Below are 14,270 nucleotides of genomic sequence, written 5' to 3' on the forward strand. Positions count from 1 at the left end.
CTCTCTTTCTTTTCCTATTCTATTCCCATTACATCTATGTGACACCTTTTGCAGTTCTCCAACAATTCTTGGCTATTCTTTACGTTTGTTTTTTTAACACTATTTTTTCTCTTTGCATATTTCTCTTTTTTGATTTTGGAAGTGTCCACTTCCATATCCTCAATCTCAGAGATTCTTTCCTCAGACGTGTCCAGCCTACTAAGAAGGTCATCAAAGTCATTCTTCATTCCTATTACAATGTTATTGACCTCTAGCATTTTTTTTTATTCTTTCTTAGAATTTCCATCTCCCTGCTTATATTATCCATCTGTTCTTGCACATTAACTACTATTCCATCAGCACTCATGACCTTATATTTCCACCATCTGTGCTATATCTCTGAGTCTGGTTTCAATGTTCACTCCGCCTCTTCAAACTGTTTTTTGTCTCTCATCGTGACTTGTCATTTTTTGTTGAAATCTGGGCAAGGTGTACTGGGTGAAAAGAGCTCAGATAAATAGGCCTTTAGCAATGTGGTGGGAGGGGTGGAGTGGGGAAGTCTTCTAGAGTCCTATGATCACATCTTGGTGTTTTACTCAGCCTATGCCTCTGAGCTGTGAGTGTCACAAATGCTCCTCCATTCCCCACTGCCACAGATTAAGTGGGACATGGCTAGAGGGTGCTAGAGTTTGAGTACATCCTTTCCCCGGGTCATTTAGGCTCTGATAAAATTCCCAGAGTTTAGGCTCTGGTAATAAAATTTCTTTTGAGCCTAATTTAAAAGACCGATGCTCTGGCATATTTCAAAATGGTTATTTTTCCCCGCTTCCCTGCCAGTCCTCCAAGGGCATTTTTTTTCTTTTCCTGATAATTCACTGTGGGAATTTGGCAGAGTTCCAGGAAGTAAAACTTATGAAAGTAAATAGACCCCCCCCCCGGAATTTTTAACCCTTAAGATTTATTCAAGATATGTGTGTGTGCGCTTTACTCTTCAGGCTTCCCTGGTGGCTCAGACGGTGAAGAATCCGCCTGCAGTGTTGGAAACCTATGCTCGATCCCTGGGTTGGGACAATCCCCTGGAGAGCGCATGGCAACCCACTCCAGTATCGTTGTCTCCATGGAGAATCCCCATGGACAGAAGAGCCTAGCAGTTTACAGTCCACGGGGGTCGCAGAGTTGGACACAATGAGCGACTAAGCACAATCCATTACTCTTTGGGTTTCCCTACATAGGCGCTGGTTTTCATGGGTGTTTGCCTGTAGGTTTCTGTTCTGGTAAATTGTGCTTCTCTGTATGGCCAGTCTCTCCAATTTTGTTGCTGTTGCTGTTTAGTTGTTAAGTCGTGTGGATGCTTTTGCAACCTCATGGACTGTAGCCCTCCAGGCTCCTCTGTCCATGGGATTTCCCAGAAAAGAATACTGGAGTGGGCTTCCATTTCCTTTTCCAGGGAATCTTCCTGACCCAGGGATTGAACCCGTGTTTCCTGCATTGCAGGCAGATTCCTTACCGCTGAGCCACCATATTCGCCCCCTCCAATTTTGAGGGCAGCTTTTTATCCTGTCACCTCACTTCTTTGGAGGATCTAAGAATAGCATTTTGAGTTTTCACTTTGTTCAGATTTTTGTTAGGACAGAGTGGCAACTTCCAAGCTCATTTAAACTGGGTTTAATCCATCAGTGTCAGTGTGGTCTCATTACGCTGGCTTCAGCACACCCTGCTCACACTCTCTGGTATTTCCTTATCCCCTTTTAGGATTCCTAGCTCTAACACAAAGACCATGTTCAATCTACTTTGACTCACCTTAATAGTTATGATATACAACCATGAAAAATGAAGAAAAAGAAAAATATATCTGGGAACTAAGCTGAGAAAAAGGAGATACTTTTTTAAAATAAAACTTAGGACTAGATATTGTTTGGTATTTCTTCATTGGTTTATTTGACAAGTATTTTTCTTTTATTTAAAAAAAATGTTTGTCCTTGTCAACTGAAAAAAAAAAAAAGCTGCACAACCTAAAAGTTGAGAATTATGTTTTCTTTGGTGTTAAGCCCAGGATACCATCTCTCAGATAACTCTGAAGGACTTTTCTGAAGAGGTAAAGAAGGAGTCAGGATATACAAGTGTTTTTGCAAAACAAAAACCCCAAAACCCAGGAAGTGGAAGATCAGAAGATTCCTACTAATCAAAGGAAAGCAGACATCTCAAGCTAGTGAATTTAGTGCTCTCCACACATGGGAAGATGCAAGAGCCTGTGATTATTGAAATTATTTCTTGGATAGGGCCATTATCCCATTTTTCTGCACCCTGAATCCCCTCAGGGCGCACAGTCACTGCAGTGGCAGCCTGTTTACATCCGTCTTGAATTCCCCTCAGGAGCCACTGTCCTGCACCATCAGGCTGGGGTGGGAGGAGGGGTCAGTGTCTGAGGGCTTTCCATCCTTTGTTTACTGAAATGAGAGGTGACATTCTTTGTCCACATGCTCTTGTTTTTCTAGCTGAAACTCCTATCTTGTGTAGTCAGGAATAGGTAAATAACCAGGATTTACTAAAAGTCTGGGTTTCCCAGGTGGCACTAGTGGTAAACAACCCGCCTGCCAGTGCAGGAGACATAAGAGATGTGGGTTCGATCCTTGGGTCAGGAAGGTCCCCTGGAGGAGGGCACGACAACCCACTCCAGTCTTCTTGCCTGGAAAATCCCATGGGCAGAGGAGCCTGGAGGGCTATAGTCCATAGGGTTGCAAAGAGTCGGATATGATTGAAGCAACTTAGCATGCACGCACGCACTAAAAGACTAAAGTAGAGGTCTTTTATGGGTGCTTTCACGGGTACATGTTTCTGCCCTTCAAGAAACAGATGTACACTGCAGCAAAACCTTGTTAAAAATGTCTCTTCAAGCAAGATGCAAGATAGTAAAGCTCTCTTTCTAGTCAGCCTGTCGTGAGTAAAAAAGACAAGGGCAATCTCCACTATCTTTGAGTGAATCAGAATAGGCTGAAGGTGAAGACGGGGAGATAGAGAAAAGTTCCATGTCTAAGATAGTAGATATGACCATCCTTTCATGTCTGAATAGTGCATGTGTGTGTGTGCAAAGTTGCTTCAGTTGTATCCTACTCTTTGCGATCCTATGGACTGTAGCCCGCCAGGCTCCTCTGTCCATAGGATTCTCCAGGCAAGAAGACTGGAGTGGGTTGCTGTGCCCTCCTCCAGGGGATCTTCCCAGCCCAGGGATTGAACCCACATCTCTTATGTCTCCTGCATTGGCAGGCGGGTTCTTTACCACTAGTGCCACCGGGGAAGCCCCTGAATGGTAGAACCCTGCTCAAAGCAGTAAGAAATATCTCCTTTGAAAATGTCAGTGCCTTTGGAATTTTGGGTATTAACAGTCTTTACTGTTCGTTTTCTTTTAGCTCATATGAATGGCTTATTACTTCAACACATATTTCATTCCTTTTTTAGTATATTCATGAAGGTTAAATCTCAAATGAACACTGCATATGCAGACTTTTAAGAATGTTGTAACATCAGACACAAAATCTACCTAGTGATCTTTACAACAATCAAGAGAGAAAAAGAAGTTGATAAAAATTGAAGCAGCAGAAGGGGGCAGTAAAACGCAGCAGAATGCTCTGGAAGATGTTTTTAATACGCTTTCTTATTTTCAGTTAACAGAGAATTCTCCAACAAATTTCAGAGACTAACACATTTTATATAACAGATACATGTATTTGTCTAAAATGAACACAGAAACACTAAACACAGACACAGGTGAGAAACATAAGTCTCACATGCTTATAATCTTATTTTTTATGCTGTGACATATCATAGCATAATAATCATAGCCCTTTTCCACATAGGACAGGATTTAGCCATTTTGATTTGGCTTGGGACATTTAATATTCCTCCATGACCAGCATCGCCAAATGCACTACCCATTCTATTTTACTGTCCCAGACTTACCAAAGTTAATAAATCATAACAGTTTTTCCTCAAGTCCATAACTGGACTTCCTTTCTAAACTGCACCCATCCTTAAAGTGTCACTTTCTCTTTGAACTATTTTCTGACTGCATAGGTACATGCAACTCTCTCTACTCTATTGTGCTATAGAAGTTACAGATTAAACCAAGTAGTCTAACTGAATAGGTGTTTTTTAATTGAATTTCCACTATGAAATGGAGTTCAATTTCTTTAAGTTCCAAGTAGTCTAAATGTGATTATTCTCAACACCCTGTTTTGTTCTCACTTTGAATTTAGTCTCCCTGCAAACAATAGAACACACTTTTATACGCAGCAGGTATACAATTAAGATCAGATGAGGACAATGATGATGATGACTTCAAAATGAATTCAGGATTACAATAGAAAACCAACAGAGTCAGAGTATGCATTCTTCCTCGGCATCTAACCAAACTCAAATTGGTAGTCCTAAATATCCACTTAAAATTTGAGTAGACACATCCTACCACTTTAAATGAAACAGAAAACTGGAATTATTAAAAGATTGTTTACATCTATGCTCTTGGTTGAAATTTCATGTAAGACAGTACAATAAATGGGAGTGTCACAAATGGAATGATTAAATATGACTAGAGGAGAAAGGCTTCCTGGGTGAGATGGAATTTTAGTCATTTGTCTCACGTAGAATCACATTAAGCAAAATGTTGAAAAAAAAGTTGGTTGTCTTTTTTATAAAGGCCTCTACAATGCTGCTACTTCTTTCTTTTCTCATGTTTTTTTGGGGGTGTGTGTGGCATTTCACCTTCACACACCCCTCCAGACCACAAGACAGAATCGAACAAAAGCAAAAGATGATGAAATTGAAAATTGTCAAAAGCACCCTTCCTTTACATCCATTCCAGCCAAATTCCTCATCAAATTACCTTCCTAAATGAGACTAGAAAACTGGCCCTAATAAACTCAGACAACTGAAAAGTAAATGTAACGTTGTACTTTAATCCTTTGTAACAACTCATTCTAGAGAAGTAGGCAGAAAACACACACACACAAAGCAAGCTTTAAAAATCCGCTTCCTTCCATTGGCATCGCCTGTGAAGAGCTGGTGACCAAAACAACGACAATCACGCGGCAGAGAAAGAAATGCCTTAAAGCAGATCTTCTGGACGGTGAGCATCCTTAAACATCCCGGTCACCTCCGCTTCCCTTGTTCATGGGAGGAGAGGAAAGCTTATAGCGGCGACCTCTCAATCTCATATAGACTATTTTCAGGATAAGTGTTCAGGGTCAGTTTTGAGGGGAGGAATTTACCTTTATTTCCTCTCTCCAAGAAGCAACGTCGGGGTGGTGGCATGAAGAACAGTATTTTTTATGCTGAAAACAACTTAGCTAGAAAAAGAACCTACAGGTACGTACACTGACTACAGCTATTACAGTTCATTCGGTCAAGTAAAAAAAATCCAAAAAAAGTAAAAAAAAACCCCCCCCCCCCCAAAAATTAAAGCTTTGTATGTGCGTACATCTACACGAGGTTAAGAGTAGTCACTGAAATCAGGACACATCTGAAATACATGATATGAGTAAAACATGTCAGCCTGTCTTGGCCCGACTCGCCCCAGTCTGTCCAGACTGTGACTTCCTCAGCCCCCAACAGCCGAGGGACCAGCCGTGGGGTGGGGGTGGGGGTGGGGGGTGAGGGGCGGGGGCGCGCGAGGGGATTCCCTGCGCTCCGGAACCTCCCACCCTCCTGATCGATTCCCGGAGAGGAAGCCCGGAGGCCGCTCTCCCCACCCCCAGCCCCACCCAGAAGATCTACCTCGGACCCCCTCTCGGAAGCCTCGGTCCAAACCGCGACAGAAGGAAAGGAGTCTGGCGCGAAGCCCGGCGCCAGCGGCGGAGAAACCGGCCGAGGGGCGCTGGAAGGTCGGAACTGGGAGGGGGCGACCCGCTTTGCACCCATCTTAGGGAAGCCAAGCGCGACTGCCCAGGTTTCCGATCTCCTAGTTTGCGTAGCTAAAAAAAAAAAAAAAATCCTACCCCTACCCGGGTCTTACGCAATTGTTTAAGTAGAAAGAGGGGGAAAAATTTTGGAAGGGGGGAAGGAAAGGCGGAAAGAAACAGTCATGCCGTCACGTGGGCTATTTCACGCATAAAAGGAAGGTCCTCTCCGTTAGCTTCCAGTTGTCAAAGGACTCGCAGCGAGCATCAGAGGACGCCCCGGGACTCCGCACAGCGCCTCCTCCGGCCCCGCAGCCCAGATCCGCGCACCTCGACGCCTCCGCTGGCCCCGCGCCCCGCCGCAGCCGAGATGCTCGCCCGGGCCCTGCTGCTCTGCGCCGCCGTGGCGCTCTGCGGTGCAGGTGAGTGAGTTCCTGGCGCCTGCGCCCGGGATTCCGCGGCTCCGTCCACCCGGGCTGAGTTTCTGCTCAGACTTCTCCCGGGAACTCCAGGTATTCTAAATACTACCAGAATTCACAGGCCGAGTCCGGACCACTCGAGTCCAAAGAAACTGGACGGATAGCCCCGCTTTGTCCTCAGCTCTGATCTTCATGGGCCAGTTACTGAACCCATCTTTTCTCATCTGCTAAATATCAGCGGGGATACAAATTTGCAGGTTGTCATTATAAGACAAGAAGATCCGATCAATATATGTGAGATGCTTTTGTGTAGCTGCTGCTGCTGCTAAGTCGCTTCAGTCCTAACTGTTACTGAATGAAAATAATTGTATTATACAACTTCCCTAGTTAGTACTTTCCTGTCCCAGGGAAGCCCAGACTGTTTTTTAAGATAAACAGAATAGCTTAAAAGCAGGCTGTTTTTGCTTTGCAAATTTCTCTATAATTTGTTTTTGTCGTTTTTTTAAAATGTAAATTAAGTCATGCCACCTTAATACTGTAAACCATTCAATGAGCTCCCCTAACGTGTGGAATAAAACCCAAATTCCCATAAAACCTGCAGGATCTGCCCTCACCTTTTCTGAACTTAGCTTCCACCTCTCCCTCTCCTGTTCTCAGACATGCCTCAGGGCCTTTGCACTTGTTTTCCTCTCAACTTAGAATGTTCTTCCTCCATATCTTTCTCCAGCTTTATGACAGAGAAGAAAAAAAAAACCCAAAGTTTTATTAAAAATACTAGTTTTATTAAAAATACTAGATCTATTCACTTTAGTTTTGAAAGTACTTTGAGCCTCTTCTAAAGGCTAATTTGAGCATCTAAAGTTACTAAGAAAAATTTAGCAACATGATTTCCTTGGTGGAATATTCTGTTACCTTTATTTAGAAAAGGAAGTTGGTATTTCTACATTATAACCATTCTGTGAGGCAAGTCAAAAAAAAAGTTTTCCCATGACTACCTGTATATTTCTTGAATTTTTATTGTAAAGTTGACTCATAGTAAGTAAAGCAATTAAATGCTTAAGTCAAGATTGACACTGAAAAATTATTTATTCACTGTCTTTACTGTTTTTGTAGCAAATCCTTGCTGTTCCCATCCATGCCAGAATCGAGGTGTATGTATGAGTGTAGGATTTGACCAGTATAAATGTGACTGTACCCGAACAGGATTCTATGGTGAAAACTGTACCACACGTAAGTTTTTTGTTGAGTGCCCTCATTTGGAATGGGGTATATACAGTTATCATTTTACAGAATTGTGTCTTATAATGTGTCCCGTTAATTTCTTTTTCCTCTCATTGCAGCTGAATTTCTGACGAGAATAAAATTACTCCTGAAGCCCACTCCCAACACAGTGCACTACATACTTACCCACTTCAAGGGAGTCTGGAACATTGTCAATAAGATCTCCTTCCTGCGAAATATGATTATGAGATATGTGTTGACGTGTAAGTACAAATCACTTTCTAGGGTTCTCAGCTGCCTCAAAGAAAAGTGTACTTTACAAATTTTAGATTTTTTAAACTTAATTCAAAAAATGTTTAAACATACCCTTTTAGTTTGCCTACTATCTTAATGGCCAAAAATACTGACATCTGAATCCCTTGAAGTTTCTTAAGTTCTGTCTCACAAGCAGAATTCTACTTAAAATACTGCATACCTCTGCTGACCTTCACTGTTCTCGACAGTTTGTGAAGGAAGCGTGGTTCAGTTGTTTATTGAATGGCCATGGGCCACAGAATTGCACCCATTAAAATAAATGAATAATTTGGATTGGGGTCGACAAGAAAATGACCTTTATTTCTAAAGTGAGTGTCAAGCCGAGACATTTTGCTCATGGGCCTCTTGAACAATAAGTGGATGGTTATTTGAAAAAGGTTAAGATGGCTAGACCAAAACATCTTCTGTAAAGAATATACACTTTATCAAAGATACCTTTTAATGCATCATTCTTTCCTCTTTTTTGAGCACTAGTGGCAGGCTTTAAAGTATGATTGCTTTAAAATAGAGTATCTTTGTATTAATTAAATTAAATTTATTCTAGTGCCACTTTGTACATTATACAATAAAAATGAGCATTGATTTGCCTTGTGGATGGGAACAAATAACATTTTTTTTCCTCCAAAATTTCAGCGAGATCACATTTGATTGAGAGTCCGCCAACTTACAATGTGCACTACAGCTATAAAAGCTGGGAAGCCTTTTCTAACCTGTCCTATTACACCAGAGCTCTTCCTCCTGTGCCTGATGACTGCCCAACACCCATGGGTGTGAAAGGTGAGTGAGAGGAGACAGAGTTGTATTAACTGTAACTGGGATTGGATTGATAGCTAGAAAATTTGGCCCCAAAGTATGATTATTTGTTAATAAAACCATTTTCCCCTTCTTATGGATATCTCTGGATATTTTTTGAAATTGTGAGTCCATGTAAACTATTCCATGGAAGCAAATAGCCATTTTGGTATGAAAAAGTGAAAATGTTAGTGGCTTAATCGTGTCTGACTCTTTGCGACCCCATGGACTGTGGCCAGCCAGGCTTCTATGTCCATGGAATTCTCCAGGCAAGAGTACTGGAGGGGGTTGCCATTCTTTTCTCCAGGGGATCTTCCTAACCTAGGCATCGAAGCCAGGTCTTCTGCATTGCAGGCAGATTCTTTACCATCTGAGTCACCAGGGAAGCCCAGACATTTTGGTATAATGTCATATGTTCTCAAATTCTTTCATTAAAACTGAATTAATACTAGTTAAAGTAGATTATTCAGTAAGAGGTTGTTCCCCTGTATCTTAGAACTTCCATTAATATTATGATCCTGTTCAAAGTTGTATTTTTCCTGTAAGTGAAGAAGATGCTGGTAAATTGACAGTTCACTGTCTGCTTCCTTAAATATATAGATGGGTTCTTATTTTGGCTTTCTCGTTTTTTATAGGGAGGAAAGAGCTTCCTGATTCAAAAGAAGTTGTGAAAAAAGTACTTCTAAGAAGAAAGTTCATTCCTGATCCCCAGGGCACAAATATGATGTTTGCATTCTTTGCCCAGCACTTCACCCATCAATTTTTCAAGACAGATTTTGAACGAGGACCAGCTTTCACTAAGGGAAAGAACCATGGGGTGAGACAGAGTTACATGAGAATTTGTAGCAAATCAAATTCTGTGTGTAAAAACCTTAATGGAGTTTCCATTTTATCTCACTGGTTGAGTAAAAAAATACACACACACATACTTACATACATATATACAGATTATTATTTGTAGTTTGACTTATATTTTTAGTTTAAAATATTGGACCTGCAAAAAAGTTGTCTTCAAAAAAATTTGTTTCCTTGATTATGCTGCCTTAAATATTATAAGGTGAGATTTTTGCAGCATTATTATCTCTTGGGTTTCAGTGACATAGCTTCAATTAATAAGTATTTTATATCAAAACATTTTCTGCTGCTTTTTAAAAGAAATATCATATAATTAGAGTGAAAGTTTCTGATACAGGCTCCATATGAGACACTGCTGCTGCTGCTGCTGCTAAGTCGCTTCAGTCGTGTCTGACTCTGTGCAACGCCATAGACGGTAGCCCACCAGGCTCCCCCATCCATGGGAGTTTCCAGGCAAGAGTACTGGAGTAGGTTGCCATTTCCTTCTCCATATGAGACACTAATAGGAGACATTTAGGTTTATAAGCTATGAGGTTATTTTTAGTGGATAAACAAGTTAATTTATTATTTTGTGGCTGTGAAAAAAAATGTGTTACTGAAAAATTTTAAAGCAAACTGAATCATCACATTATTTAATAATAAATACATCCTAGGCATTTTACATAAGAACAATAGCAAATCAAAAATTTTCCGTAATCTTCTAGGTGGACTTAAGTCACATTTATGGTGAATCTTTAGAGAGACAGCATAAGCTGCGCCTTTTCAAGGATGGAAAAATGAAATATCAGGTTTGTTCCATTTAAATATTAACAATTCATTACAACTCACCACCCACCTATGTTCCAAATCTCTAACGATGAAAATTTGTTTCTTACCTCTTCTTACTGATACTTTTTTAGATGATTAATGGAGAGATGTATCCTCCCACAGTCAAAGATACTCAGGTCGAAATGATCTACCCGCCTCATATTCCTGAACACTTGAAGTTTGCTGTGGGCCAGGAGGTCTTTGGTCTGGTGCCTGGTCTGATGATGTACGCCACCATTTGGCTGCGGGAACACAACAGAGTGTGTGATGTGCTTAAACAAGAGCATCCAGAATGGGGCGATGAGCAGTTGTTCCAGACAAGCAGGCTAATCCTGATAGGTAAGCAAGAAGAGCAAATCACTTAAAGAAAACCCTCTTCCTCAAAGGAAACTAACTTGTTTCCTTTGCTTGGGAGGAATGTGATTCTGGGGGAATGTCACGCATGTATAGTCACCTGCCCCATATTCATTCAGTCCTTCAGCTGGATTGGTCAGACACCTACCTTTTGATGGTGGAAAAGAAAATCTAGATAGGAATGCCAAATGACCAGTTGCATTTCAGTTGCTTGAACATTTGTGAGCAGAAAGAATTCATGTTTTCAATTTTTTATTTTGTGCCCATAGGAGAAACTATTAAGATTGTGATTGAAGACTACGTACAGCACTTGAGTGGCTATCACTTCAAATTGAAGTTTGACCCAGAGCTGCTTTTCAACCAACAGTTCCAGTACCAAAACCGTATCGCTGCTGAGTTTAACACACTCTACCACTGGCATCCCCTTCTGCCTGACGTCTTTCAGATTGATGGCCAGGAGTACAACTATCAGCAGTTTATCTATAACAACTCTATCTTACTGGAACATGGCATCACTCAGTTTGTTGAATCATTCACCAGGCAAATTGCTGGCAGGGTAAGCATTATTAGTGAAAAACAAAAGAAAACAAAGGACTAGTCGGTAACTAGAATGCTGCAGGAATGATTTTTCTTAAACTTACTGAAAGATTAATTATTGCTAGTAATCTTTCCTTGAAATAAGAAGGATATGTAATATATATATATTTAATATTATATGATCTTGATTATAATATAATGTTATCATTATAATCTAGATCATAGAAATAATCTATAAATATTCCAAACTTATAGTTTAGGTCTCCACTCATAGCATCAGTTTACCTACTTGGCACTCAAGGGATGTTTTTAAAATAGAAATCTTGGGAATTCCCTGGTGGTGCAGTGGTTAGAATTTCTTGCTCGCACTGCTGAGGGGCTGGGTTCAATCCCTGGTCAGGGAACTAAAATCCCACAGGCCACTTGGCATGGCCAAAAAAAGAAAAGAAAAAAAAAATCTTACATATGCCTAAAACTCAATTAATTATATTCTACAATTTAATTCATTTTCCACAGGTTGCTGGCGGTAGGAATCTTCCAGTTGCAGTAGAGAAAGTATCAAAGGCTTCAATTGACCAGAGCAGAGAGATGAAATACCAGTCTTTTAATGAGTATCGCAAACGTTTTCTGCTGAAGCCCTATAAATCGTTTGAGGAACTTACAGGTGAGAAACAGTTTCTAAACTTCTTCAAAGAGTCAAGGGGCAAATGGAAACAACAGAGAAGTTGAAAGCAAATTGAGCGAAGGGGTAAAACTCTTCATTTTGTCAAAAGTTTGACATTGGTTATATCTTTGTCCTTGTCACCCTCACAGGAGAGAAGGAAATGGCTGCAGAGTTAGAAGCACTCTATGGAGACATAGATGCCATGGAGCTGTATCCTGCCCTTCTGGTAGAGAAGCCTCGTCCAGACGCCATCTTTGGGGAGACCATGGTAGAAGCTGGAGCACCATTCTCCCTGAAAGGACTTATGGGTAATCCTATATGTTCTCCTGAGTACTGGAAGCCTAGCACTTTTGGTGGAGAAGTAGGTTTTAAAATCATCAACACTGCCTCAATTCAGTCTCTCATCTGTAATAACGTGAAAGGCTGTCCCTTTACCTCATTCAGTGTTCAAGATGCACACCTCACCAAAACAGTCACCATTAATGCAAGCTCTTCCCACTCTGGACTAGATGATATCAACCCCACAGTCCTACTAAAGGAACGTTCAACTGAACTGTAGAAGCCTAGTGATCATATTTATTTATTTATATGAACTGTTTCTTTTAACTTAATTATTTAATATTTATATGAAACTCCTTGTGTTACTTAACATCTTCTGTTAAGGAGAAAAAGGGGTCATACTTTTGAAGATTTTCATGTTGATTTTAAAGATGTAGAAGTTTCTTCAAGTTAAAGGGGAAAGCAGTTTTCATTCTTCTGTACAATCCAATGGGAAATGAGTATGACATCTTTTTACTTGAATTTCAACTTATAATAAGAACAAAAGCTAAGTTTGAACATTTAAATGCTGTTGCAAGATGACAAAATGCTGCACATTTCAACACTATCAATATTTCCAAGGTGTCTCCTATGATGCATGAGAAACAGCTGTCTACTCACTGGTCCTTTCATGGTCTTCTTTTAGCTATTTTCAGATCAGTTTACTTCATCTATATTGTTTTCCTGGTTTTAAGGTCTGAGTGTGTGTTTTTTGGACTCTGCCTGTACTTTCTTACCTGAACTTATGCAAGTTTTCAGGGAAACCTCAGCTCAGAACTACTACAAAAGGCCTTTACAAAAAGGTATACATTTATTTTAAATGAAACGCAGAGAACTTTACAAATAAACTACAACCTAATAAAGAGCCCAATACCTTAGAGCTGTAGGGGGTTCTTGACACCAAGAAAGTATTCCTATTCTAATTAATGTCTTTCCTCATTTAAAAGCAAATAATTGCTGAATAGTTCCCAGGAAGACAATGCTTCTTTTCCACATCTCATTGTCAGTTGACATTTTCTGGTACTGTATATTAATTTAATTTATTGAGGGCTATTATGTCTTCTTAGGATGACTATTATAAACTGGGTTTAAGGCTGCATGGTTTTTTTTTTTTTTTGGCATTATGTCAGAATCAATGTATCTTTTAGGATTACCTCTCCGAATTATTACTATAAGATAAATGTTGGGATTAAGATTTGTGAAAACATGTTAGGAATCCAACTCTGGTATATTGAGATGTAAAGTTGGAATTCATCTTTAAGGTTTACCTATTCACCAGCCCACAGAGAACGTTGTCTCATTACCCTGGATGTGCTATAACACTGACAGTGTATACATTTTTGAAGGACTTGTGGATGTTTCATTAATTCATTCACCCCTAATTTTCTGGAGAAACATTCTTTACTAAGCACTGTGGGTCTGTCTTAATATTTTTAAATCATGCACTGAAAATCAGTATTTATGTAAATAATTGAAAAAGTATGCCTCTTAGGCAGAGGGAGAAAATGAAATTTCATTAAAGAGAAATAACTCAGGGGAACTTTGAAGATTTTATGTTTAAATGATTTATGGTTAAGAAAGAGTCAATAGTAGAAGAGCTTGTATAAAAAACTGTTACCTTCATTGATTAAAAAAAAAACTGATTTGTTAATATCTGAATGACTGAATCTGGGAATTTGGAATATATGAGTGTTTTGGTGCCTCAGACTATGTATGATTAAATTAATTAATGTAAACTGTAAGTGTTGAAACAAATGGCTGTTTATTTTTGTATTATTTAAAAATTGAAAACCTCTTCTAAAATAAATTTTGACTGTTTCTGTATATCTTTGGCATGAGATGATTTCTCTAAAGCATTATTCTCCTATCTTTTCCAAACCAGACTGGCCATTAGTGAAATGGTTCTGCCCTCCATCATATAGAGGTCTTAAGGTCACTATTTATAATCTCTCATACATGGAAACACTGTATCAGAAAATGAGTGCTTTGTCTTATAGAAGAGAGATAGCAACAAACTTATTTTCATTGCTTAATCTTAGAAGTAGGAAAAAAAGTACACAAAAGGCAAAGAATAAGGCAAAGATGGCAACCCACTCCAGTACTCTTGCCTGGAAAATC

At 39.8% G+C, this 14,270-nt stretch overlaps 1 protein-coding gene across 1 annotated transcript; it reads left to right on the top strand.

Annotated features, from left to right (window-relative positions):
- Positions 1 to 3,607: 3,607 nt before the first annotated feature.
- Positions 3,608 to 13,976, top strand: PTGS2 (prostaglandin-endoperoxide synthase 2). Its single transcript, XM_081489173.1, has 10 exons — positions 3,608 to 6,292; positions 7,403 to 7,519; positions 7,630 to 7,773; positions 8,459 to 8,602; positions 9,253 to 9,434; positions 10,177 to 10,260; positions 10,372 to 10,618; positions 10,903 to 11,189; positions 11,687 to 11,834; positions 11,984 to 13,976. Exons 1-10 carry the CDS (start codon positions 6,241 to 6,243, stop codon positions 12,391 to 12,393), a joined length of 1,815 nt encoding a protein of 604 aa, XP_081345299.1. The 5' UTR covers positions 3,608 to 6,240; the 3' UTR covers positions 12,394 to 13,976.
- Positions 13,977 to 14,270: the final 294 nt, after the last annotated feature.

This window comes from Giraffa tippelskirchi, chromosome 5, assembly GCF_054371585.1.
Source record: "Giraffa tippelskirchi isolate mGirTip1 chromosome 5, T2T-mGirTip1v1.2.pri, whole genome shotgun sequence".
Lineage (NCBI taxonomy): Eukaryota > Metazoa > Chordata > Mammalia > Artiodactyla > Giraffidae > Giraffa > Giraffa tippelskirchi.